Source organism: Astatotilapia calliptera, chromosome 20, assembly GCF_964374335.1.
Source record: "Astatotilapia calliptera chromosome 20, fAstCal68.1, whole genome shotgun sequence".
NCBI lineage: Eukaryota > Metazoa > Chordata > Actinopteri > Cichliformes > Cichlidae > Astatotilapia > Astatotilapia calliptera.
This window is the reverse complement of record NC_137441.1, coordinates 7,268,284-7,295,670: the sequence shown is the minus strand read 5'-3', so window position 1 is coordinate 7,295,670 and position 27,387 is coordinate 7,268,284. Positions and strand designations below refer to the sequence as shown.

The 27,387-nt window shown below is 42.0% G+C and overlaps 1 protein-coding gene across 3 annotated transcripts in view; it reads left to right on the top strand.

The window, feature by feature from the left end:
* acap3a (ArfGAP with coiled-coil, ankyrin repeat and PH domains 3a) overlaps positions 1 to 27,387 on the top strand; it is a 67,260-nt gene that overhangs the window by 1,153 nt on the left and 38,720 nt on the right. For all 3 annotated transcript variants that reach the window (XM_080295517.1, XM_026153313.2, XM_080295518.1), the window contains exon 2: positions 26,386 to 26,443. In XM_080295517.1, coding sequence (XP_080151643.1) covers positions 26,386 to 26,443 — 58 coding nt within the window. The remainder of the gene's footprint in view (positions 1 to 26,385; positions 26,444 to 27,387) is intronic.

Below are 27,387 nucleotides of genomic sequence, written 5' to 3'. Positions count from 1 at the left end.
GGGTATATTTTAATCCTGCAGAGTTAGTTTGTCTCTTGCAGATTTTTTAATGAATGCAACTTGTTGAATTTCTGTTGCTCGTATGTAACAAGGCTATGTGGGACATGATGCAGGAACATGATGTGATCTGATTTTCTTTTGTGCTAGATTTTCAAAAATGTGAAGTCAGACTATAGAAAAAGGTGCAAAAAGAGGATGGGTAGTTAAAAACCAAATAGTTGCACAGACTAACTTCTTCAACTTTTGTGTAATCCTATCTAATCTGCTTAAATAAATAAATACATTTTATTGTTATGGGCCTCAGCTGTAATAACGGGGATTCTTTGCCATAGAGTATGCTGTGATTTAAAAGCTTATTGCAAAATCTCTCTGATAAATGTGCAGCACTTCCTTCTGAAATGGAAATTCTCATTTAAAGTACCTTAAAAGTCTACTACAGTGAATATACTTCACTGAACTTTACTGTTTGCTCCCTGAGATAAAATCTCTGCTTCCAAATCAAAGACTTCCCGACTTGGCAGCAGCACCTTAATGACTCCCATCTGGAGCCGGAGGAAGGCACATCACGACCTTCTCCCTCCTCGTTTCATATGCAAAGCAGTGCGGCGAGGCCACAGCGAGACAAGCTGCATGTTAAACAGCCACCGTCCTCATTATTCAGAGCTCGGAGAAGCCTCACTGGGTCATGAATGGGTGGATAAAGTTATCTCCTATCTGCCGATATGGAGTGAAAATGTACCTCCTCCCCTTTTTATGCTGCACATGTTTTCAGATTTTCCTTTCCTGCTGCAGAGAGATGTTCTCATAAGTGAGCCGTCCTCCAGTTTACAGTGCGTGGAGAGTCTTTTATCTGCTGCCCAGGATGTTTAAATGACTAGAAGAGATGCTGAAAGAAGTAAAGTAAACGTATGTTCTCGCAGGCGCTGAAGCCTGTAACAGTGTTTTCAGACACCATTCAAACGGCTCTTTTGTGGAGCTAAAAGCGGAGCTACAGTATGCTGTGTTATGTAACAACCCTGGAGGTGGATGACTGGGAGGAAGCAGCAGGGAAATCGGGTCTTTTTTACATTTGGGACTTGCGTGATTCATTCCTGCCTCCCACACGTGTAAAATCATGCAGGAAATAAGTTTTGAAGTATTATCTCTGACACTTGGCTGCCTTCTCGGTTTCCCAGCTCAAGGTTGGATGACTTATTAATGGATTAGCTAGTGGAGCAAAAACTGCAGACAGTCAGGTTCTTCTTCTTCCACTTTAATGTGCTGTTTTCACACTTGCAAGAAAAGTAGCCTAACCTGAAATGCATACATAGACTGTATACAAAAGATGTACGTAACCACTGTCACAGAATGTTCTGGTTTGTGGACTACCGACATGAGGAGACCAGTTTGTTCTTTCTTTCTTTGTTGAAGATGCTATGAGGTGGGTAATTAGTTTCAAAGACCAAAACAGGTTGCTTTTGTACATTTTAGAGAAGCGAGGGTGAAATGGTTTGGACATTTAAGGCAGTGGATTGATTGGACGAATGATGGATCAAACTTCAATTTTTGTGTTTAAATCTGTTATTTAAACAGGTTTAAATGCCAACGTGATGTGGAAATCACAAATCACAAAAATTGCCAGTTTAGAATAAGACAAACATATCGTGCAAACTTGGTGCAGCTTTCTTTTTCTTTCAGCATCTCTCTTAAAGGGTGAATCAGTGAGAATCATCTGTCTCCAACTCACTCTCACTAACATCTTCCTCTGTCACAACGACCCTCTGCATGCCCTCCTTCACATCATCCAAGTTTTCCTCCTTTCCCTCTGCCTGGCAGCTCCATATCCAACATCCTTTGTCCACTATATTTCCTCTGCACATGTCCAAACCATCTCAACCTTGCATTTCTAACTTTGTCTCCAAACTGCTCAACCCTGATGATAGCCTCCCTCTTTATTTCTGGACTGCATGAGGCAAAGTGACAGATGAAAAGATGGAGACCATTACAGCCTGTACAGCTGTTATCTCACACACAGTTTTCAGATGCTGTTGTTTGTTTATACCTGGCACCTACACTGGTGAAGGCGTAAAGCTGTGAATGTTCCTAATCACACATTTATGTGTTTATAATCACCCAACATGACACATCTGAAAGTCCTATCAGACACAAATATCACATAGTTTTGATTTCATCAAATAATATGAAGAATTAAAATCTCTTTGACAAATGTTGCCTTCACTCTCAGGACAGATGTGAGACTGCAGCCAGCGATGCTCTACACATCTGGACCGGTCTGTGAGGATTGCACTGCAGCACGAGGCCCTCTGTTTGTGTTTACTCTGGCATGTTACTGGCAATGAGCAACGTTTGAGCTGTTTTCTCCTCACTGATGTGTTAGTCTGACGTCACAGACTGAGAGAGCTGAGAGTCAAACACATGAGTGTTCCTTTATTCTTTTCACAAAAGAAATTTGATCCCAGTATTTCTCACACATTACGACTGCGTGACGATGGCAGAAATTATAATCGCAAATATTTTGGTGATTATTTAACTAGACTTTCTAAATGTCAGACATTAGTTGAACTTTTAGGAAAAATTAACATTAGGACTCTTATAGTTAACACATCCTTTAGTCTTAAGAAGTTTACCGAAAGCTAAAAGGATGTTTCATTAATGGCTGTTTTGCGATTTGGCGGGTTTTTTGGCGCGTCCGTTCCAGTGAGCTTCCAGTCCTTCAGAAAAATATGACCATTGTCCAGCAAGATTCTTGCTTCCGCTGAGAAACAGACTCTTTTCTCTGCGTCAAAATGGCCCAGGGCAAAGAGTCCAGATGATCCTTCTTCCCCTCCCATGTCAACAGCTGGGGGCGGCGAGCTGAGACAAGGCTGCTGTCGTGATGAGGGGCTTGCTTTGAGTCACAGCAGAGCAGAGAGCCCCGGCAGGCGGGGAATCCAAGGCCAGTGACCTGTGGCGCTCCCTGCTTCTGAGTCTCATAGCGTCTGTGAGAAAACGAGTGAACAGATGAATGTGTGACACAGTCAGATGACGGGATAAGGGGAGAGAGGATGTCACAGTCTTTTAGAATTAACTGCCTCGGTTTAGTAGAGAGTTTAGTAAATAATAAAACATTGTTTAGCAGATCCTTTTATAGTCTGAGCAACAAGTTCTCAGTGATTTGGATTTGATTCTAAGGATAATGAAGACTCCACAGTGTAGTAACTGCATGCAAATTTACATCCAGTGCACTAAAGCTTCACTGCTTTTATGCAATTTATTTTAAAAAGGGAGCTGGAGCTGGAGTTTGCTTGTTCTCCACATGCCTGTCTAGTTTCTCTTCCTCACACAGTCTGAAGACATGCATGTTAGGTTGGTGTTAGCCCATGTAGAGCTTTGCTCATTAGGTTTTAGTCAGCTGTCATAAGCCTTTGCTTTATGTCCCAGATTTGATGCGTTTGAAGATGTCGTGTTGAGTTGTGCTCAATTATAACAGCTTATTTATACAGTAAATGATCACAGTTCCTTTGTCATTTTAGAGAACAGATGGCTAATTGAGAAATAAGTCAGCAAGTTAAATGAAAGTAATTTTCACCAATGGCCTTTAATGTATCACCAGCTCTGCTTCTTCAGCTGGTGTTTGATTGATATTCCTGGTGCATACTGATTCGTGTGTAAAAGACCCTTTCAACACCCTGATTTTAAAATATCTGGGTCTGCTCTTGCTGCTCTGTCATGAATTAATAAATCTTTATAATTGCAAGGTTTTTTAAATTCTTAATGGTATCAGAATCATCTTAAATGCTCTGTGTCACGATGAATCCAGGCGTCTCGGTTCACGACTGTGACGGATCATCTTTGTGTTTTGCAAGCTTGTGTTTCTACTTCTCCAGCTGCTGGAAGGGATTTCTCCGGCATGGTCTTGTTGCTTCTGCTCTATTTCCGACTGACCCGCTTCCATCTTGAATCTGTGTCAGTGGCCTTTGTGCTCAGCCAAGAGTGCTCCTCCCAGAATGGTGACTCCCGGCCAATCGAGGGTGGGGAACGCGCCATAATTGTAAAAGAAAAAAAAACAAAAAAACTTCACTGATAACCACCTGCTCCCCGTCAGTTCCATTTCCTAACACAACCTTAGTTTATTATTAATTTACATCGTCTCTTGTGTATCTTATTGTATATTTATGCTCATGTGGAAACATGAAGTTCAGTTTAATGACTTCCCTGTGAGAGTCGTACATTAGATCCTTTTCTGCCAGCTTCCCCAGCATTAATGTAAGTTGGTTCTGCTGTTCTAATTTTAAGTCTATGCGCTTGATTCACATGTCGAGAAAGCTCAGTGATGTTTGCTTTCAGCTTTTTTCACCGTCTTGTTAAGGGCAGCAGCTCTGCGTGTTGCAGGTAATGAAAATGACAGTGGATTAAGTCAGCACAGAGCAGTAGGTTGGATGCGTGTCTTAATCAGGGATTGCCCCACATTTTGCCCGCTCAAAAACTCAACATCGAGGTGACACACCTGCAGGCTTAATATCCAAATGGTGTCATCAAAAACAGATCTGATGATACACAGGGAAATATGGCTTTATAATTGCATCGTTGCTGCCCTCCTGTTGAGAATGTGCAGCGCTATTAGCTGGAGAGGCTTTTATCTTTTTAAAATGAGACCAGATGAAGAGCTCTTGCATGCTCCAAAGCATCAGGAGAGCAGCCGCAGGAAGGTGGATTATTAAAGGAGAAATATGTCTCTGCAAACACAAAAGCAGCAGATAAACACATCTGTAAGACAGAGCTCAGGAGACGGACTGCTTTTGCAGTGCTTGACCTGAGATCACCTTTTTTGCTTTATTGAAGAAAAGCTCAAAGTTGTTTTATTATTACAGAGGGAGCTTAATTTTGTTTTCCTTGTGGTATTAAAAGCTTTGGTTTTAAATTTAAAGTTCCGATGGAGGTCTCTTTATGTTAGATCTCTTTCACCAGTTCAGACCATTCGATGAATATAAAGATGGGCAAATTAAAACTGATGATGCCTTCTCACACTGGGAGTTGGATAGCAGTGTTACTGTGAGAGGTGGAGATAAGCCAAATACGAGCACACAGTCCTTGAACTTGACGCAGTGTTGGTGCCGTGGTGGATAAGCCGGAGGGATGCTCTGTTACTCTGTGATTGGATGTGTCGCTGTCAGGCAGCTAATGACGACCTGTGAAAAAGAAAAGGTCACACAGCAGCTGAATGGGTCTCTTTTGAACTTGACTGACTGCTCAAGACTTTATATTTAGTAAGGAAAGAAAGAGAGGAGGGTAATTTGTCAATCACCTGCCTATTAGCTGGTGACACTGAGGGTGTGGTTTCGCAGTCAGACCTGCCTCTTGCTCGTCACACATTGAGTCAAAGGAGAAAGTGAATATTTCACCAACTGAATTGCACGTCAAAGCCACCTGATGGTACAGACCTCAATAGTATATATTAAAAAGGATAAATATGCGTTTGATTCTCGTTTTTGATTCTTGTTTTTTGGCTACAATGTGGCCCAAATTCTCCTTTGATAGTAAAGGTTGCCAACCCCTCTTGCATACCTAAGTTAGACTATTTCTGCGTCTAAATCCTGAAAGTTAATTGATGATTTGTGTAAATGGAATTGAATCCCTGGTAAAACCTATTTGTGATGCAGAGATGATGTCACCCCTTTTGTGCCTTTTGTGTCGAAGGAGGCCGCTCGTCTGTCCCCCTCATTTCATTTTAATGAAAAGCAAGACGTTTCACACACTGTGCACACAAAGAGCCGTGAAAAGCAGGGCGCCGCATACCGAGTGCTGTGCTGATCTGTCCCGAGAGATTACAAAGGCCCAGAGCCGCTTGCACGGCCAGGAGAGACCAAGAGCACGGACAGTTTATCAAGTGCAATGAAATCTAATAGCCCGACCTCACAGCTGCTCAGTTCCTCTCGATTCGCTTTCAGATCAGCCGCCCGGTGTTTCCGCAGGTTGACCGTGCTGCGCCGCAGACGTTGAATCAGCACTGTGGCAACTAAATGATGGATGAGTTGTAGTAAATTGAGATTAGTATTCCTTGCGCAACCCGCGGCAAAAGCAATGACTAATGCGAGCCAGGAGAGATGGAAAACAAGAGCTGGGCCAGTAAGCACAGGATCACACAGACACTGAGCAGCTTTTTATGCTGATAATCCCAGCCTTTGGTCTTACTTCACAGTGTGGGTCAACAGAACCTCTCACAACTTGGCATTTGTTTTTCCCAACAGATTGGATTATGGAACATCTGATGCTAATTCTTTATGTCTGCAGATATCAGATGTCTCGTACAATTTTCAAGAGAAAATCAACTTTTCCCCTGATATGCAGGAGAAGGGATCCAATTTGCCCAGAGACAGTCCGCATCATGTGTTTGTTCAACTGTTGGCAAAGAGAAAAAACATGACGGGAAACATCCAAAAAAATTAAGGGAAACAGTGAAAACTTATGTAACCTGTGTCACTAGCAATAGAGAAATATGCACTAGTTTCATCTACTCACCTTCAGCTCTTCCTGGGCTTCAGTGTGACTCAGCGCTGTTTGAAATGGACTATAACTTTGAGTTAATATAAATAATCTGGATAACGTTCCTGTTGGATTAATCACACTGTGAATTCCAGCTGTCGGATGTACTGCAGCACAGGCCGGCGTAATTTGTGAGGACAGCGGCGTGGCTTTTTCTTCCTCTCTTTTCTCATCTGTCTCTTTCTCTCTTTTTTTATTGCTTTCACTTCACATTAAAGGAATTAATGGTCTCGTTTGCTTTCCGTCCAGGAGTAAGATGAGAGGATTAGCATCACTTTTGGGTGTCTGTTTAAGCTCAAAGTACGAAAGTGTGCCTAGCAGCCAGTTAGCATAAAAACATGCCGCTTTTGTCAGAAGAAACAAACCAAATCCATTTAATTTCAATTTGGAAGCTCACAGCTTAACACAACTATCGCCAGTTAGTGGGTTGTCTTATTTTGGGTTATTCAAAGTTCGACATCTGCTCAGTTCAAGAAATAGCAGTTACGCGACAGCTAAATGAAGTTCCTACATGGCAGCATCTGGACAAATTAAGCAAATTAAATGTCCTAATTAAATGCTGAAATGCTAAACTTTGTGGACCTTTTGTAATAACTGGATCTGGTTAACTGTTACCTAACTTTAAGCTAAGCAGCCAGTTTAAGCTGTTTTCTAAGATGTGCTCAGAAATCAAATGTATTTAAAACCAACTAGCTGGGTGCTGGTTTAGCTTACCAGGTTGAGAAGGCGACCTATATACCAAAAGAGAAATGTAGAGGCATGGGTATGAATCCACTCTGATTTGCTGTATATAATCCCACTGGTCTTTCTTCCAGTTTTTCTGCCCCAACAATATATTTAAAAAATAACTGGACAGACTGAAAAGTAAAAATCTTGAGAAAGGATGATTCAGTTTGTTTAAAATGTGGACAACAGCTCACATTTTTAGATCAACTTTGCTGGGGTTCATGGATTAAGCAATTCTAAATGGAAAGACTTAATTAGATTTAAAAAGAAAAAACAGTTTCTGGGGCTTTGTGGAGGAGAAAAGTAGCAAAAGGAGAAATGTTTCTGGAGTTCACTTAGCAGCTGGAAAATTAGTTTAATGAATGCTAAACAGCCACTTTGATTTGAATACACAAAGTCTGCAATAAGGTTGTTTTGCTTTCCAGTGATTCGTTTAAATCAGATAAAGCACTTTTGAATGTGATGGTTCTGTTTGCACTTTTTTACACTTATTGAACAATTTACAGCGGTTTTCCCGAGTTTTTAAATGATGATTCCATCATTTAAAAACCAGGTAGCTATCCAAACCTACCTGGCCCTGTGTTTAAAAACTAATTGCCCCCCAATCCTAATTACTGGTTGTGTCACCCTTGGCAGCAAGAACTGTAATCAAGTGTTTGAGATAACTGGCAAAGAGTTTTTCACAACACTGTTGAGAAATTTTGGCCCAGTGTTCTTTGCAGAGTTGTTTAGTCTTGCGACATTTGAGGGTTTTTAAGCAGAAACAACTTGTTTAAGGTCCGGCAAAACATTTGAATCTAATTTCCTTCTGAACTTTGCAGTGATTGGGCCACTTAAAAACCTTGATTTTGTATTGAGCCATTCAGAGGTGAACTTGGACGAATGGATGTCCCGTCATTCTCCTTCAGGATTTTCTGGTTCCATCAATTATGACGAGTTGTTCAGATCCTCACGCAGCAAAGCAACCCCAGACATTACACTGCCACCACCATGTTTGACCATGATTGATCTTTTTTTGAAATGCTGTGTCAGTTTTACTGAAACGGGGTGTAAAAAGCATAAAAATATTTTACATCATGGATTTTTTTCTTGGTATTCTTTTTTTTTTAATGCCTTCGCTCATGATTGGGCAATACAGAAAAATGACAAAAGGTTTGGATGATAAAAATCTGCTTTGCCATCCAAAATTGATCTCTTAATGACAGACAATCAGAAATACCTAATGTCCTCAGCGTGTGGCGGTTGACCTGCTTCGATCTTGTGGCCTGTCGTGCGTCAGCTGTGTTTTTGATATGCTATTTTTTTTTTTTTAAACTTGCCCTCCAGTGGAAAGCAGCAGCATGTGAGGAGCTGTCCTCTGGGTTTGGCTGTGAGCTTATGGCTCTGCGTCATTTGTCAGCAGACTCACAGAAAGCAGACATGATAACCCATATTAGGGATTTTTTATCACTGAATTCTTTACACATAAAATAAGCTTCACAGAGATTTTAACTGAGGTTTAATAGGACAGATAGAAAGATGTGACTGGAGAGCTTTCTCTGTTTAATGTCATGTCTCTATAATGGCTCCCCTGATGACCGGGCTGCATGGAAAGCCTCCCTGGCTGGGTGGCTTCCAGGTGTGTGAACATCAGCTCACAGCTACATAGGATAATGTTATCGACTGTAGTGGGAATTTCACAGTGCAGCTGTGGCTGTTTGTCGCTACCCAAGGAATGAAAAGTGACTGCACATCCAACGAAAATACGAAGCTGTTACCCCGACAGTGTGAAAAGTAGACGCAGGAGGAATTCGCTGGGCTTCGACTCGGCTCAGATTTGCAATGCTGAATCACACGTGTACAAGCATCTGTTTTTGATTTGCTCCATCCCTCTCACTCCCTGCCTCATACTCTCCCCTTTTCTTCCCTTTCCGTCCTCCCTTGCCTTCCCATGTGTGCGGGGGTAGACTTCTGGTCACGCCTGGACCAGAACAGGGTCTGGGGACGGTTCAGGAAGTACGTCAGTTTGCTGAAATATTGAAAGCAGGTTCAGCATAAAGGGCAAAACGCTGGGGAGACGATGTGTGTGAGGATGTTGCTGAGTCTTCGGTTATGACACCTAGCTCTGATTCACAACGTAAATCTCTTAAATATCTTCCAGCAGTAATAAAACTTAAAAGTCCACCGAGGAGCAAAAGGAGAAGACGGAGTTTTCCTTTTTGCACTCCAACAAAACTGCTGTGACTGAAGAAACACACTCTCAAATCCTTAAAGTGAGGATTTGTAATTTTTTTTGGCTTTGTGTAGATCAGTTGGTTCATTTTCTGGTTGACTAACCTGCAATTATTGTTAAAGATTAATATCAGTTTGTACATGCGCCAGATAGCTTTTCTTCAAATTCTTTAATTCTCACTCGCTTTTGCAACTTTTTACTTTTGTGTTACTTGCAGCAACACTCCACCTCATTGTTAGTCCATTTAAAAAACAAAGTTTCAAAGAGCTGGAAAGTAAATAAACGGCAGACAGAAATGAGACAGGCCGAATCGTCTTACGTTTCACGCATGTGCAATACAGCAACGCAAGCGTTTTCAGTCGTTTCAGTGTGGATGAACAACTGTTCGGAAACGATTGAAAATGATAGTGTGGATGCGGAGCGTTTTTAGACGACCAGATTAGTGTAGACGTAGCCTAAATCACATATATCATGAAATAGGAGCTGGGGCAGTGGTGGGTTGCAAAGCAGCTTGCAGATGCACAGCTTAAAAATTGACTTTAATACTCAATCCTTTCTTTTCAGCTCATCTCTAATCATGGTCTCTGTTTTCCTGCCATCGGCATTAATGTACTGACCGCTATCACTGGTTTAGCTTTGATAATGAAGAAAAGTGTAGAAATGTTTAAAAGTTGTGCTTTTTCTCTGACTCCTGTCACATTTACTGGCGTCAGACGACCTACTAACCCGACTCTGTTGCAGAATTTGTTGTATTACCCACCTAATCTCCAGTCACTAAACCACCAACTGTCACATTATTTCACTGACCTTTGCTAAACCAACAGCGCAGTCAGTATTTTGCATTCCACTTTACTCATTTTTCATTGTTTTCTCACTGTTTTCCATGCTTGTTTGCGGCTCACCTCTGAGAGTTGAGTTTGCCGAAGAGGCCAATGAGCCGTGACTCGGCTTCATTTTTTTCTCTCCTCGTTTTCTCACAAAACTGTGTAATTCTGCTCTTTTCTTTCGTCGCTCTGAGTCTGGCAGAGCTGGCAATGCTGCGATTCTCCGGGGGGCTGTATTCAGTGCCTTGTTTCTGCATTGTTAACTGAGCGCAGACAACTGTCCCACCACGCTGCACTTCGCTGAATTGCTGTTGGATTGCGGGTCTGTGTGACTTTTTCACATCTGAATAGCAGAACAAACCCTGTACCCTGCCTGCCTTTGTCTATGCTTCCTTGCTGGCAGTGTCATGGTCTGGTTAAATCACCGCTGACGGTCACCTCAACTTTCAGGTTCATGGGCAGGGTTAGGTTAAGAGGGTCCAGAGTGACGTAAGGGGCATGTTGCTGACACGGTGCATAGGAAACACCTGGGGGAAACCTCGCAGGAAGTGACAGCTCTCCTGTTATCTTTGACTGTCTGTCAATAAGCTAATTCTTTTTTTTGTGGATTTCTGGATTAAAACTAAGACATCAGACAGCCCAGTTAAAGTCTGTGCAGCCTGAAAAGGATGTGAGCATAAGCCGTGTCGAAGCTGCTGTTTCTGTAAGCACCATCTCTCAAGCTTCTAGACAGGAAGGAGCTGAATGCTTCACACGTCTGGTATGTCTTTCTAGTGGAAGCCAAGCTGCATGTTTAACCCACAAAAATGCTGGGAAGACTCCCAGCTCAGCCCTGTCACAGCCGGACACATCACGCCTGTGTAGGGATTTTCACTAGGGGGATTTCAGCTATTTCACCAAAATGTCAGGGTGTTGCACTGTAGGTTTGGCTTTCTGTGAGCTATTCTGTGCTGGTATTTTACTCCGACAGCCTGGTATGCTGCCTAGAAAAAGGCTGAGAGAAGCAGCACATCTGTAGGCTTTATTGTCTTCCTCCCTTCAATGGAACATTGTCCAGGACGTTTCTCACAACTCAGGCCTCTCAGTGTGTGTGTGTGCGTGTGTGTGTGTTGACTTTCTTTAGTCTCCTGCATCCCAAATATCTTCATTGAGATTTTTGTGTGTTGCAGTCATCTCGGACCACCCTGAGTTAGTATAAACCTACGCCGCCATCCCAGACCTCACGTATCCTGACCTTTTTTTGGCCTGTCCCTCCTTCCCAGACGGTTGTACAATACTCTTGTGACGTCACACATATCCTCTTGCCTCCTATGTAATAATAAACACTCAATCCGAGGCTGTCCATTTCCCCTTTATGATGCACAGGAAGAACTTGTAGGCCAGCTCCTGAAATAGGGGTGGAGTTCTACTGAAAGGGTTAATCTGTGTCACATTTCCCCCTATGTGACTGTTGCCATTTCCCCCTTGGGCTGTGGTGGCCTAATTGTATGACCCCCTTCCCACCCTCAGAGCTGAAGGGGGATGTATGGAGCAGGCGCTGCATTGTGCATGGTGGCTAAACTTTTTAACAAGCAATTAGCTTGTTAAAAAGCTAATTGCAGCCACTTTTTTCTAATTGTGCAGTGGTGACACTTTTAAACCTGCAGTCAACTTAATCTTCAACGCAGCAAGGTTTCAGGTGAATACAAGAAAGTGATGTTGGCATCCATTCAAAGAAGAGGTCAGTTGATTTAGCAGCTGATCAGAGTGTTTCCACCAGTTCAGTCTAGAATTAAACCGACCATTTCCAACCAGGTTTCCAGCTGGTTGGAAAAGAGGAAAAACACAGAAAAGATTCACGGATGTAATGAAGGAGGACATGGTGAGGGTGGGTGTGGCAGGGGAGGATGCTAGACATGCAGATGATCCACTGTGGTGAGCAGCAAAACTCCAATGTATGTCTTCAATTTTTGTGATATGTGTTCTACATGGGATTTTAAAGTGATGGTGATATTTAACCAGAGACCGAAATCTTTATAGTTTGAATATGGCCATGGGTGTGAACTTTCATAAAAGGTAGACTGTAGCGTTGCAATTGCCAGATTAAGCTAAAAACTGGAGGCTAAATATTTTAAGGTTATTACAGCTTCCTTCTGTCCTGTAGTTTCATCCTTATGAATGAATACTTAACTGTTCACATTTAATTTTTTTCCCATTTTGGGATCACTAGACCACAGCGTCAGAAGAACAGAAAGATAATGTGGTGTGTTAATTTCTTTGTGACATTTGCTGAAGTGTGTTCGCAGGCTGTTGCATCACACTGCGCTGGTCGTCGGCGCGCAGCGGTGGTTTTGCTCTCACACTTGTGTTTTATCCATTACAGCGCTGAGAGTGAAACCTGCATTGTTGTGCGCTCATGTATTACGAGCAAAGTGGGAGCGTATTGTTTATGAAATCCCTAGAATAGCTTCACCACCGACCTGCAACAAGTCAAGGTCACGCGGGACTCGCTGGCTCCGTTCCCGTTCATTGTCTCCCTTCTCCAAGAACAGCGCTGTCAGCGGGAAGTTCGAAACATGTCTGCTTCCAAATCGACTGTAAATACCGGACGCTGAAATTGGTGGTTACATTTGTAGATGGACCTCATCTTCTCTTCCTCTCTGAGTCTGTTGTTGTGTTTATACGCTTCAGTGACTTCAGATAATATCCCTAAAGACTAGGGATATTATTAGGAAGCTAATGGGTTTCTAACCTCAAAGCTCCAGAGGTTTTTAAGAGCCTTAAAGGTGTGATGTGTCGTACAGTGTGTAAAGACTAATTTTAGTTTTTATGGTGGTTTATACATTTCTTTTGTATTTTCTTCATGTGGTTTGAAAATGATACAGATGGTTTATCCTTTATTAAGCACCTTACAGTATAATATATATATTATTTGTTTTGTTCTTTTCTTTCAGCTAAATTGAACTACTTTCTGTAGTTATAAACATCTTTGATTTTTTTTTTAAGTGGATTTGTTTGACATTGGGTGGGGCAGACACTTTCCACTGCCAACAAATGTTTTGTCTGCAAAACTGTAAAGCAATACGTACGTAAGTATAAATGCTGGCATTGCTTTTTGCCAGTTGTGTAGGTTTAATACACAACTCCCACAGCAAGTAACTTGCAACTGCAGGCAGTAGTCCTAGTTCACTTAAGTCTCTCTGAGCTGCTCTTCACCTGCTGAAGGTTCTGGTTTGGGCGGCGTTCTAGCTCACAGAACAAGAACCGCTGTCAGCGACGTTAGAGAAGCGCCGTTTGCAGGGCGATAGACTTTCTGGACAGCAACCCAATGACATTCATGAGCACAACATTAGCTACGTGTCCAGCCAGTTTGCGGGGAAACATGAGATAGGAAGAGCTGGAGCTAGCCGGGGGGTATTAGATATCATAAAATATTTTAGTTATATATTAATATTAACTGAGGAGACTAAAACTAACAGTAAAACTATACTTATTTAAAAATGCCAAACTATAAAAACTCTGGAACTAGTTTGTTAGCCATCAAATTTCAGAATAAAAGCCAGGTGAAAGAAATGCTAAAATGAGTCACAAAATACACTCGTCCAGTCTGTTTGAGAGAAACACTGGGCCTAGTTTGGCTTCACTTTCTTGTACAGTCATCAGCTTTATATACAAGCTCAAGCCCTGATCAGAGAAATTGATTCTGGAGCTGCTGGTAGGTTCAAGAGCCTCCTTATTGCTCATGTATTTGGAAATAATCTGAGCTTACTCAGCAGTACCAGTGAACACACGTGGTATCTGACTGCTTCCCTTCAGGTTATCCAAATAGATCAGGAGTCTCTGAAAAGATGTTTTTCGTAAAGGCAAAAGCGAGAGATCCACAGTCAGATGTATGATGGAGATGTGATGTTGCTTTTAGACACTCTCTCCTGACTGTCTTCAGTGCTGAAATCCATCCAGCTGTCTGACTGCAGAATGAAAGGAGATATTGTGCAGGAGACGTCTGTTCCAAAGCTGACCTGCAGTTAAAGCTTTGAAATATTAGTGGAAAGGCTGACACGGGAAAGAAAACCATCACGGATCCGATGTAACAGGAGAGAGACTTTCAGGGTTATAATTGTGGATTTCGGGGCTGTGCTTTTACACACTCTTGATGCAAGTCTTCAGCCCTGAAATCCAGCTAATAACTCAGGTTTGTGTACCCTAACATTAATCTGTCTGAGAAGAAGCTAAAATTAGATAATCCAGATGTTTTGCCATTTCTCTTTGGCGCAAGTCCGCGAGCCAGACGAGTTATAAATGGAAACGTTATTTTCCTTATTAGAAGAATCTCAGAGGATGACTTCAATGAGAGTGAGGCAGCTGTACTTGACATATTTGCATATTTTGTACATGAAAGAGCCTTTTATCATGTGGTAATTATTCTGACTGCCTTTAACATGTTTTTTTCCTTTAGTCCAAAATGTGTAGATGTCTTTGTTAGGAGTGTGTCGGCACGGCGTCCTCGCGGATGTGTTCAAGCAGACGGTTACGAATTTGAGCGAGCGTGATTTCAGAAAGAGCGGGAAAGGCTACCTCAGCTGTTTTTTCTGCGCAGCTGTGAAGCAAACGGAGGAGATATGCCGTGACGTTCCCGTTTCTTTGGCAGACGAGCCCTGCTCTTGTCTTTGAGTCCCTCTGTGCTGCAGAAGAGGGCCGAGGGCAGCTGCTCAGAGGTCACGGCGGGGTCGGGGTTTGGCAGTCAGTGCTTACTCTTAAGTGTGAATAAGGTGCAGCTCTTTCTGAGCAAGTGTTACATTCAAATGTTAAAAAATCGCCTGTTATATAGTTATACTGGAAGTGTAATTGGTTAACAGCTGGTCCACTGAAATATCTTAACATCTGTTGGCTTGATTGCCATGAAATATTAAACGGACGTTTGTGGTTCCCAGAGGACGACTTGTACTGACGTTAGTGATCTCTTGACTTTTCTTCAACTGTTAACAGGAGGTGGTTCATGGTCTGCAAGTATCTGATGATTTAATAACAAGTTTGAAATCGGTTGATCTATTTTAATTATGTAGAGCAGGGCTGCATGATTGTGGCTAATTACTGGAAGAAACTATTCATAATCATGATAATCTATAATATATATATATATATATGCATATATGCTTTTTCAGCCTAAGTGCTTTATATCTAACATTCACACTGTGATGAACATATTGGGAGCAATTCAGGGTTTAGTATCTTGCCCAAAGCATGCAGACTGGAGCAGGCAGGGATTGAACCAGCAACCTTCTGATTAGTAGATAACCTGCTCTACCTCTTGAGCTGCAATAAAAAGGCTTGGGTTCTATTTATACAGTAGTGGAATTGAAATATTAGAATTTAAAGATAAAACTGTATAGTTTCTGTTCTATAAAGTCTCACTTTACTCTGTCTTTGCAGGTAGAGGAGGTGAAGTGATGAAGCAGTAGCTAAGACAGCAAAATAATTCTTTCATGGTCAAACTAGCATGTATATGTGAAGACCCGTCCACTTAATCAGGCTTTGGGTGGCCAGGTTACATTGGTAGATGGTTATAATTGTATGCAGTGACTGGAGTGAGTAAAGAGAAACTTGAGAGTGTTAAAATAGAGGAGAAACCAGGGAACAAAGGAAAGACACAGCTTTCAAAATGACTAGGCTTTAAAAAAAATCTAAAGCTTTGCAAGATCAGCAGGAAAAAAAAAATCCTAAAACGCCGAACTAGTCCTCTTATTTTATCTCATGCTTTGTTATGAGATACATACTGATTTTCATCCTTCATTTTGGCAGGATATAAATGCAACACTTGGCTGCAGGAGTGTTGCTTGATTTGAATGTTTCTGCTGAAGAGTCTCTCTGTTGTCGTGCAGCATTGAGAAGATGGGATTCATCTGCTCAGATTATGTGGGAATTTTATCCCCTGCTCTGTGTTTCCCTGCCTGTTTGCGTTGTCGCTTTGCTGCCTGTGATCAGCTGGCCGATGGACAGCATCAGAGCTCAAGTCTCTCACCAAGGGAAGCTCTGAAAATATGCACGCATTCTTCAAGGTCCAGCAGGACATAACAGACTAACGGAAGAGAGAGAGAGCATAAAAAATCAGAATCTGTCATGCACAGCTTGCAAAGTTTGATTGGCTTATGTGTTGGCGTTTTTGTTCTTGCAGTCTTGTTTTTCCAGTAATTTTGCAGATGAAGCCAGTTTAGCCACTGTCAGAAGTGTAAAAGTTGTATGAAACCTTCTAAGGCCTTGTAGAGACATTTTTGAAGTCTAAAAATAACCATTATGATACTAAAGAGAGGATGATTTAAATCAGATTTCACCAAAAATAAAGACCGGAGGAGCTAACACACTGAATACAAATAGATATGGGAAAAACACATAAACACTAATACCTCAGTTTTATGGTTTTACATAATATTTTTCACTTTTTAAAAAAATGTAACATTGTAAAATAGACAGTTTTAATACAGATTTGCAGATAGTCCACATATGTTGGCAGGCTTGCAGATAGAAGTGAATAGATATCATGTAAGTCGGGTAAAGTGGTATTAAGTTGTATGTTTTAAAAGAAAAAGTGTGTATGTGTTCCGAGCTGTGAGACCATTAGACTGTGTGTGGATGTGGCAACATCATCTATCTTTTATATCATCACTGTAGACGAGATCGCTCACCAAGACTTGGAGAGTAAATTATGATGGATGGCCGTCTCTAACCACAGCTGGATCAAAAACCAGCAATAAAAGTTGAATTTGCTTTTTTGTGAACTTTTTTAATTACCTGTGGTTTTTCCTGTGGAGTCAGAGGGACCAAATGAAGATGTAATTGCCATTTCAGAATTTAAAAAAATATTAAAGAAACAGTGAATATTTATAGTTTCTGACAGTGAGATGGTCTTATATAAAAAAAAAATGCAAATGCTAGTATAAATGAGTCCCTGTGGTATTACTGTTGGCATTCAAAAAGTCGTTAATGCTTCTGTTTGAATCTTCTTTAGTTTCTTTCTACGCTGAATATTTTTCGCTGTGCCTTTCCATCTCTTTCTGAGGAGAAGCTTCAAGCTTCGTGCTGCTTCCCTCAGGATTTATGTGCTGTGGTCTGTGGTGTTCGGAGGAGTATCACACAGCCAATGCAAGCACGAATGAGGGAGAGCTGGCATGGGTCTGGCAGAGACAGAGGAAAAGGAGGAGGAAGTGGTGGTGATGGTGGAGGGAGCAGACGAGCAAAAGTTCAGCCACAGCAGGCAGACTGGTCATCTGAGGCAGCCAGACTCTATCCCACTTGGCTAGAGAAAACATCAGGTGTTGGTTTTGGAGAGGTCGTGTGCAGTCCAGATATCCTCCCTATCTCTTCACCTTTCTCTTTTGCTTCTCCTGGCCTTTGTTTCTGGGCCAGACGTCTCTCAGTGGTCTCAGCGGAGATCTGATGGCGGCCTATTAGCAGTGAGCTCAGCTGGGCTCCACATGCATACAGTGCGATAAGTTCCTGACATCTTATCAGAGTTTTGGCTCTGGTGAATTCTTTACAGTGAAGTCATAAGGGAGGAACGGATGATAGACGATCATATGAGAGGCTCTGACACTCACAGAGCAGCTTTAACTCAGTCTGCCTTTCTTTGGGCTTCACTGAGCCCCTGCGATCCCAAATAACCAGCATCCTGAAGCTTATCCCGCTGGATCTGTTAGTTCAGGTGTCCCCTGGAGCAAAATACTTATCTTCACCTTCAGAACTTAAAAATGTGATACCTGCAGAGGAATTTGGCTTTTACAGCAGTGAAATAATAGAATAAAACAAAAGTAGTAGCTCACACTCACTAAATTAAAATCTGCTTAATGTCAACAATGTCTAATGTTTATACTGGTCTTTTTAACTAAAGAAACACCAACATCCTTAATTCCAACGCCCACTGTTAACATCTTTTTTGACAGTGAAGAGTAGAAACAAAGTTTTCAAAGAATGAAACTCAATATAATTAATAAAAGAACATGCACTGAAGCTGGGGATTCAATATTTGGATCTGATATCAGTTTTGATCTTGAGCTGACTAACATAGTCCATTTGTTATTATTGTTTTATTGATTAATTGCATTTTAATGGTCCGTGCCTTCCCTGAACTTGACACCAGCGAGTTTCCATACACAGAGGCAAAGATCAGAGACTTGAAATCGTTTGGTGATCTCTGTATTAACCCACTAAATGAGTGGGTGGGCTTGGAGGGCAGTCTGTCTGCCAGAGTTGGTGAATGGTTGCCACTCAGCTATTTGGCTATAAAACAGATATTTGGTGGTGGGGGTGAACGCTTCCCTTCACTTGCAGAGTATGCCCTGAACGTGCTCCTATCTGGATACATCCACGTTAACCCAGTGACAGCTCACACATCCAGTACATGTAACTAAATCTCTACTTTCAGCGATGCTGCAATTGAAGCATAAATGAGTCATTATCGCTGCAGCAGACACGTCACTTTTGCGAAGCCATTAGCACAGATGTGTGTTCCTGAAGAGGGTTTGGGGGTTTAATGCGGCGACGCAGTCAGCACAGTCTGTGGCAGAAATTTGAGCTGAGCTGTCGGAGAACAGAAAGCCGTTCAGTTTAAGTATGAGTGACACATCTAAGCTTTCAAGTGGAAAATAAAGGCAAGGCTTATGAAACAATAGTCAGGGCTTTGAACATATGTTGGGAAGGGTTTTACTGCAAACATCTGAACTCCCTCTGCACCGTAAATAATTGGGTTACTGCAGACCGTAGAAAAGCACAAGTCTTGGTAAAAGATGAAATAAATGTGACACCAACTGTATGAATACAAAAATCTCTACGGAGGTCACAGGGTTTTGGTTGGTGAATGCATCATTGGTTGTAGTTGTAGGTCGCTTGCTTACTCCGACTTACTCATTGGCTGCTTCTATTCCTCCTCAGCTTTATGTGTCACACAGCAATAATAGTCCCAACTCAAATAACATATCACGGGAAAAAATGTAGCATTCTTCCAACATGGTGATTCATGAGAAGGAGAAAATGTTCAGACAGAACTTTGCCTGTGGTCATGTATGTGTACTTGTCAGTTTAGTTCAGTAATTGTAAACAAATGATAGGTTTAATCACCATGACATCACTGATTAGTTTGTGGACTTCCATTTTACAACTTTGACTCTTGGTAATATGGCCTAACAAGCGAAAGATCCCTTGGTTTTATTATGGGAGGAGACACATCCCATTGGGGTGGGAAGGGCATCCGATGCGAAACATCTGCTAAATCAAACATATGGAGGTACCTTCTGTGGCGAGCCCTTATGAAAACCACCTGGTTTTTGTCATCTTAGTTTGAAGCGACTGTATTGATGCATTGCACAGATTCAGATCTGCTAAATAGATAAAATACAAATTAAATACTAGAAACTGACACCAAAAAACCTGGTGTCTGACCATCGTCTTGCCATCCATCGCCGCCTCCAACTAATGCATTATTTTTGCAAAGCAGTCTTTAAAAACTGAAATAACATCACATTAAAAATAATCAATTTTAAAAAGGAAAAGCTATCATTTGCAGAACAGAACATCTTATTATCTCTAGCTCTAGTGTTTTTGGTTTTTAGAAAGGCTGCAGTAGAGGACACTCAGTGCTCCAGCATTGGGAGAAATCCACAGTTTGAAAGTCCTGCCAGTCATCTCTCAGGGGAAGTTATTTTTGAGTTAGAGCTCTGAAAATGGACTGTGTAGATTTATATTTAATGGTCAGCATGGCATAGCCAGGGGTGACTCTGTGATCTTGCTTTTAGCTCACGCAGTGAGTGGTCTGGAAGAGCAAGAGGGGGGGAGGGCAGAGGGCATTAGGAGCCATGCAGCTAAAAATAACCTAAGTTGTAGCTGAAGGGGGTATGCTGAGTACACTCACCCTCCCTCCTCCAATAATCAACCATTCAGCCATGCAGTCCAGCCTCAATTAGGGCACTAAAGCAATCAATATTGTGACAAAATGCAGTTTCTCCAGACAGAAAGTGCTCCATCACCGCGCCTTCAGACAGACTTACAGATACGCTCGTGCCGTCTCCAGTCCCTCGTTTCCACTCCTTCATCCGACCCCACCTTTCCTCCGCGCTTCACTGGGGTTTGAATGATGATGCGGACATGCTGAAGAGTGTGCTGATTGTTGATGATCACTCAAAGATAACAGTGGGTCTATTGCACAGCTGTGTGCTGACACTGCTTCATCACTCAGTGGCTAATTCATCCTCCCAGTGGGCTTGCTGTCTGGAGGTTTAGCCGCAGGTTTTGCCCCAGCTGGAAGACGCTTGTCGGTCTGGTTGAATTTTAGGGGTCATTACATGCACCCAGTGTTTGCAGTCTCTTTAGCATCCCACCTGCTTGCTGTCCGCCCAGACCACCAGGTGGCTCTGCCTCAGTTTCTCCCTCCAAAACACAACCCTCTCTGATATGAATGCTCATCAGCATCACACACAGCTTCACACACTGCAGCCAAAACAATACATTTTAACTAACGCTGAAGGTATTCCTTCATCTCCATTCCTTTGTTGTGTTACTGCAAACCTGTAAAAATACATTTTCTCTCACATTTATTTGAGGACTTTTTATACTGAATACTTGACAGGTTAAGATCCTGCATATTATTCATATTACAAGTGCAAATAGGTGTTTCAAAGCCAGCTGAGACACGTGGTGGTTGGCAGGACTCATTTCAAATGAGTCCATCCTGCTGGGGACCCACCACTCGTGAGAGGAGCTGTTGGGATGTGGTGATTTGTGGATTAGGTTGTCTAAATGTTTAAATGTCCAGGCTTGTAACAGTAAGTCAGGATTCACACTGATGTTCATTCAATGCTTGATGGCAGGCGTTCCTGACATTTTGATGGATGTTTTTGCTGTTGTGATTGTCATAGCAACAGTAAACAATCATCACAGGTAAACTGACTAACTTACTGCCATAAATCTTTACATATCACCCTATTTTTGAAACTTTTGCACTGGCTTCCTGTTGGATGTAGATTTCAGTTTAAAATCTTGGTTCCCACTTTTCTCCAAACCAGGTTCTCGGATCCCTGGATAAGAGCCTTCCTGTGATTCTGTGTAACTGAGGGTGATTGGGACTTCCAAATTTTAACTTCCAAACTTCGGAACAGCTTCCCACTCTCTCTTTGCACCCGTGACTCTGTGACAGCCTATAAAGAGCAGCTTAAAACTCACCTGTTCAAACAGGTTGTGTTTGTGTTGTTTCGCTCGGTGTCCTGTGTGTCTGTTTTGCCTTTGGTGAGGGATTCACACATCTTTACCAATTAAACTTTCCTGTAATTTTCAGTGGGCTGAATTGGAACGTCTGGTGGATTGGTTCTGGTCCCCAAACCACACGTTTGACAGCTGAGGTCTAGAATGATTGTGATGTACATGTTACTAATCTGACTGTTTCCTTTCATTTACTTGTAACAAACATGTTATTTCACTGTAATGTTTATGTAATGTTTTCAGTGGAATATGATTAGAGAGAAAGGTTGTTGTAAAGAGAATTATCGCTTCAATCTGCAGCTCTTGCATTAGCATTTCAGCTTATTGTTTTCCTGTTTTGGATCACGGTCTCTGCTCTTAAGCTGCTGCAGCAGCTGTTCTTGAGATAAAAAGCTCCAAATAACCTCGGTACACGACTAAGACATAGTTAGAGACCAGCTGAACTGACATCTTAACCTCAGAACCCAAAGGTGGACACAAAAATAACCTGGTTTAAGTGAAGGATGTGACTAAAATTTTCCACCACTGCTGTCTGAACTGAAAACATTTTCCCTGAGAAGATACTTTAAACCACAAAACAGCTGGCCAGCATGGACATCACACTTATTTACCTTCCAGAATTTCAAAAGATCTCCGTTTAGCATCAGGTGGAACTGGTTAAGACGTGCAGTGGTTCTCGAATTAACGAGAAACAGAGGTGTTCTGTGACTTTGGGCCAGTAAAAGGCACCTCAGCCTCTCCCCTGGATGCCCAGTCAGCACGCCACCAGCCAGAAACCACCAGACCTGCAGCTTGCTCAGCACAATCTCTGTGTTTATTATGTTTTTACACCGTGGCTTAACTACACGGCTTCATGTCGGATGAATGTTTTAGACGACGTGTTTTAAATGTACTGTGGGTGTTGCTGTTGGGTCTTAATCAGCCATTAAGGAGCGCCGTGTTTACGTGAGTTGATTGGTGGCGTCTGTGTGAACCACATCTGGATGTACTGCTGTTTAATGGGCTCCCGATGAGGTTTTAATGGAGGTGGTCTCTTGTCGCTCCAGCCCTGTAATGAGTCGCGTAAGGCACTATTTGGCTTCCCCGCTCCTCTTGGTGTGAATGAGGGTCAGCTCACAAGCACATCAGGGACTTCTGCGGCCCACTTAAGAGACGGTTACCGTGGCTACAGGCCCGAGGCTCCATCTGCATGTATTATAGGAGGCGTGTGCATTCAGAAAAAAAGGGGAGTGGGGGGGGATACAGCTTGGAGGGAGCAGCTGTCCTACGAGCCGGTCTCTGCACATCTGGGACGGCTAGCTGGGGTGTCACCACGCTGTACCCGAAACTCGTCCATCACTGCAAGACACACATTGTTCACATTATGGTGTTGTTAGACCAGCGTAACTGAGGTTTAATGTTTGTGGCATCTTTTGTGTTTGTGTACACGATGTTTTGAGAGGATTTTTCCACTTTGCCCAACAGACTGGAACTGAAACACTTGGTTAGTTTCAGTCATTTGTTATCATGCCAAACATTCTGAGGTTTTCATTTTCCATGATCAGGGTTTTTGCCAGCGTTTTGAAAGCCTGGCCTAAGTTGACCCCCCGTCAGGCAGGGCTAAACATCACAGATTTCTATTTATTAGACAAAACCTACAAACATTACATTGACTAACCTGTGATTTCCAAAAGTGTGGGGACTATCATGGTACTGCAGGTGAGCCAGCAGAAGGTATTTTCAGCTTTTAATTTTCAGTTTTGACATTTAGTTTTAAACTGTAGACACAGAACTAGTGACAGCAGTAGGATATAAATAAATGGCACGTTGGTTTTAATTTTCCGACCCATTTTTGATCCTGAACTCGCCTTGTATGTCGTGAAGAGAAGAAGAAAACTTAAATTGAGCAGAAGTAAATCTTCTTTGGTTTATCTCATCAAACAGTTCAGATGTCCCATTGTAAATTTTGTGGTAGGCATTTTTTCCCCCAGTATTTTTCTGTATTTTATCCAATAATCAGTTAGTGGATTTAAATAATGAGTAGCAGATAAAGCCATAATGAAAAATAAGCTGGTTTGAAGGGTTGGCCTAAGCCCAGTGGTCGACCTTGATAACCACAGCTTCTACTCTCACCACATGAAGGATCATCTGAACATCCATCCACCCATCCTTCATCAATCTTGAATCTTGGACAAAATGAAACATACAATCTTTTCAGCGAGCTCTGGTCTTCCCCTGATTGGGATTCCTTTAGACTCGAAGAAACAGAGACCCTTATATTCACAGTGTTGAAGTACGCCGATTTCACGGATTCTTTTTGATGGTAGCGATCAGGCGGAAACTTTTACTTCCAAAATCAGACGTCTTTATTTGCGCTTAAAATAAATAAAATACAGATGGATCCGGAGACCTAGCTAACTAGCCTACCCCCACTACGTCTAGCGAGGTCTGGCTCACAACTGGAAGTCAACACAGTCTTATGGGTTTGGTGTCCCGCCCATTGTACCCCCCCTTCAACTGTCCTGCCTGCGGTCTTCCCCACTTCAGCACTCTAAACAAAATCACCCAAGTTTAAGCATAGCTTTCTAATCCTCTCTACCGACAATGAAAAAATGAAAGCATGAGTACATAATTACATTTCCCACAAGCACCCTTTCTCACAACAGCCTCATTGTTTTGGTTACTCCAAAATAATGAGATTGGTTACTTCTGAGAGCACATGACCATAGTTGAGGGTTACAACATGATGGATTGGTAAATCAAAAGCTTCTCCTTCAGGTTCATCTGTTGCTTTACCGCAGCAGACATGGCCCAAAATACAATACACCTCACGATCCACCTCACCAATCACCCTGAGAAGTTAACTACTTTTTTTAGGGCAGCAAGTCTGCTAGAACAGCTGCTATCTATTTTTAACCTTATCTCGTTTCTTAATAACTCACAAGTAGTCGATTATTATAAAAAAAAACCACCCTAAGCATCTAAACTCTTCTGTGGACATTTGCAAATAAAACATGACATTAAAATCAGTCCCAAGAACTGCTGGAGCCATGAACACATGAGGAGAACTAGCCTTTTGAAAAGCGAGCGCCTGCTAAGCGCTGCACTATCACATTTTTTAAAAAGAGCAGCTTCTAAAATGACATCAGCAATGAAAACAGTTTCGCTCACTGGCAGATAATCCCTGGGCGTGGTTGGGCTCAGAGCCGTTCAGCAGGAGATCAGTTGAGGTTACAACAGCACGTGTCCACATGTGGAATAATATGGTATTGATTATTTAGGTAATGCATGTTTCCATTCTGCACGAGTTAGAGCTTTTGACAGACATTTCCTCTCTGGAGCATTTCTCTCCCCCAATCCTCTCGGTTCCATATTAAGGGAGTAGAAGCTGTGGGGGTTGGAGAACATGTGCCATCCTCCGTCCCATGAGCTTGTTCAAGCGGATTAATCCACCAGTGGCCAGAGAGGAAGAAATGAGTCGGAGATGTCTATTCTGCCAGCCACGACTGCAATCTGATGGAGCTGCTGTGTGATTCGTAATACAACATTGATATAAAATTTGGAAAAGGAGTCCTGTGTGTAAAAAAAAAAAAAAAAAAAAAAAAAAAGTGTGAATTGTCAGACATCTTTTTTCTTTTCCCTCGCTCTCACACCTCCTGCCCTCCATCTCGACCTTGCTATACAAATTTGCCATGCAAACAACACCTGTTGTTTACTGCTTTCCCTCTAAGTCTGTAGATATTCACATCAACTATGAACACATTCGATTTCTGACGGGCGGCTCAAGATGGCAGACATGCTTGCGCTTGGGTAGACTGATGCTAATGGTAGTTTGACTTGTATGCTTACCTTGTGCGTTTTAACTCCACTGGATAATTCCAAAACGTCACTCCCTTTTTTCATTTTGGCTCAACGTGCATTAAAGCAACAAACGATTTTGAGTCTTTAGGGGTGAGCAGTAATGCACATTTGCTTGTAAAGGTGGTTAAATTGAGCAACCAGGCATCCAACAAGTCCTTATCATTAAACAGTGAAGGAAGACTTCAACACACAGCACTTCCAAATTGCACACTAGCACTGGATGAGCCAGTTCTCCCAGATTTGAAATCCCAAACAGGACAAATCAGCTGTGCTCAGCCATCTGCAAACACAGAATTTGGGTGTAATTAGTTCTGCTGGTATTTGGCGGTAAAGCCAAGTTTTAACAGTGTGTGTGCTCTAGGCCTCATAGATAACTGTACAGCTGCTTGGATATTTGTGTTGCCTGGAACAAGAGATCCAGTCTGACCGACTGACCAACATTTCCATCCCTGGGGTTCACGCTAAAAATTGGAAAATGTGACTACATGAAGAAGCTGGCTGTAGATCATATTTAAACCATCAGCAACAGGAAGCACATACCGTAACAGATGAGCGGCACATAAGGGCGGTGAACGTAGACGTGCTTGCAGCGCACATACTCTGACATGACCTCAGCATGCGGAGGAGCCTCTGAGTGGTGTTCATAAGGCCTGTGTCATGCTGCCTCTGGGTGTAAATCACACGTCTCTCAAGGGTGGAGAGGGGAGCTCCAGATGCGGCTGGGTGCGGTTTCAGTGTTGACAGTGAGTAGGTGGACTGGGGGTTGTGTGATGAGCCAGACAGCTATGTTCCCCTCGCTGCGGAGAGACCATGTCTATCACTTTGTTTTGACAGAGCTGAGCTGCTCCCAGGATGGCGTCTCGCTCATTAAAAACACACCCGGAGTCTCGCCTGGCTCCGCAAAACTCTGTTTCATTTCTGGGAATGTGGGGAATAATAAGACTATTGCAGATCAACTGTTTTCCAATAAGTTAACATAATTCAATTTGTTACACATTACCACACGTGTAATAATGGATTTTTCCTGCTTTTATTTTTCAGGGCGAATATTGATGAGGTAGAAACAGAGGTGGTGGAGATCGAGGCAAAACTAGATAAGGTAAGACGGTTCTTCTAGTTAACTAGTTAACATACAAAGATGATGCTGTAAGATGTTGTGAAAGGGAAAAATGTAGTGTAAATTGTCTTAATATTTATGTCTGTGGGCTTTCTTTTTACTTCTACTTGTGTCTTGCCTTTGCTTCTTTCCATAAAGAAGTTATTGCGAATGAAAGACTGAAAACAATATTGGATAAACAAAGTAAGCGTTCTATAATGTTTTCAGTTTTCCCAGTCCACGCTGTCAGTACTTTCTTTGTTTTTCTTGCTCTATAAGCAGTAAACAGAAACCAGGCCAAGTTTCAATAGCTTTTTCAAAAACGTGTTCAGAATAAATGAAACAGAAACTCAGCCCCGAGCACACCTGAAGGCACAAGACCTGCCGCCTTAAAGAAGCCAGTCCGGTTTTATGAAGCTTAGGGGCACCAACGTTTTTTGGTGTGTGTGTGGTTTTTTTTTTTTTTAGAAAAGCAAACATAATGAGGTCATGGCATTAAGTGTCAGTGTGGCAAGCTGTAAGATTGCTGATACTAAACGTTCACTTGCAACATTTTTTCAGCTAAATCGTCCAGTCTTAAAGATTGTGATTTTTTTTCCCTTAAAATTCAATCAAAAAGGTGATCTGAAACTCTTAAATTAGAAATCTCTATTGCAGATTTTTCTGAAAGACTTTGTAAAGACAATTTCTTTCTTTTCTAAATGATGCCAGTCATATATTTAGGAAGATTAAAAAAAACAAGTTATTTTCTGTTTTTCTCTTTTTTTCTTACAAGGAGAATTTTTATACTTAAAAGTCAATATTTTGTTAATATTTATGTTAAAATCTGAACTATCAGAACTGCGTGTTTGGATAGTTTAAAAGTGAAGCAAAGCAATCTTTTACACTGCTGCCATCCACAGAGTTACACAGCCGTGCATGCACCTCTCTCCATGAGAGCATCTCAA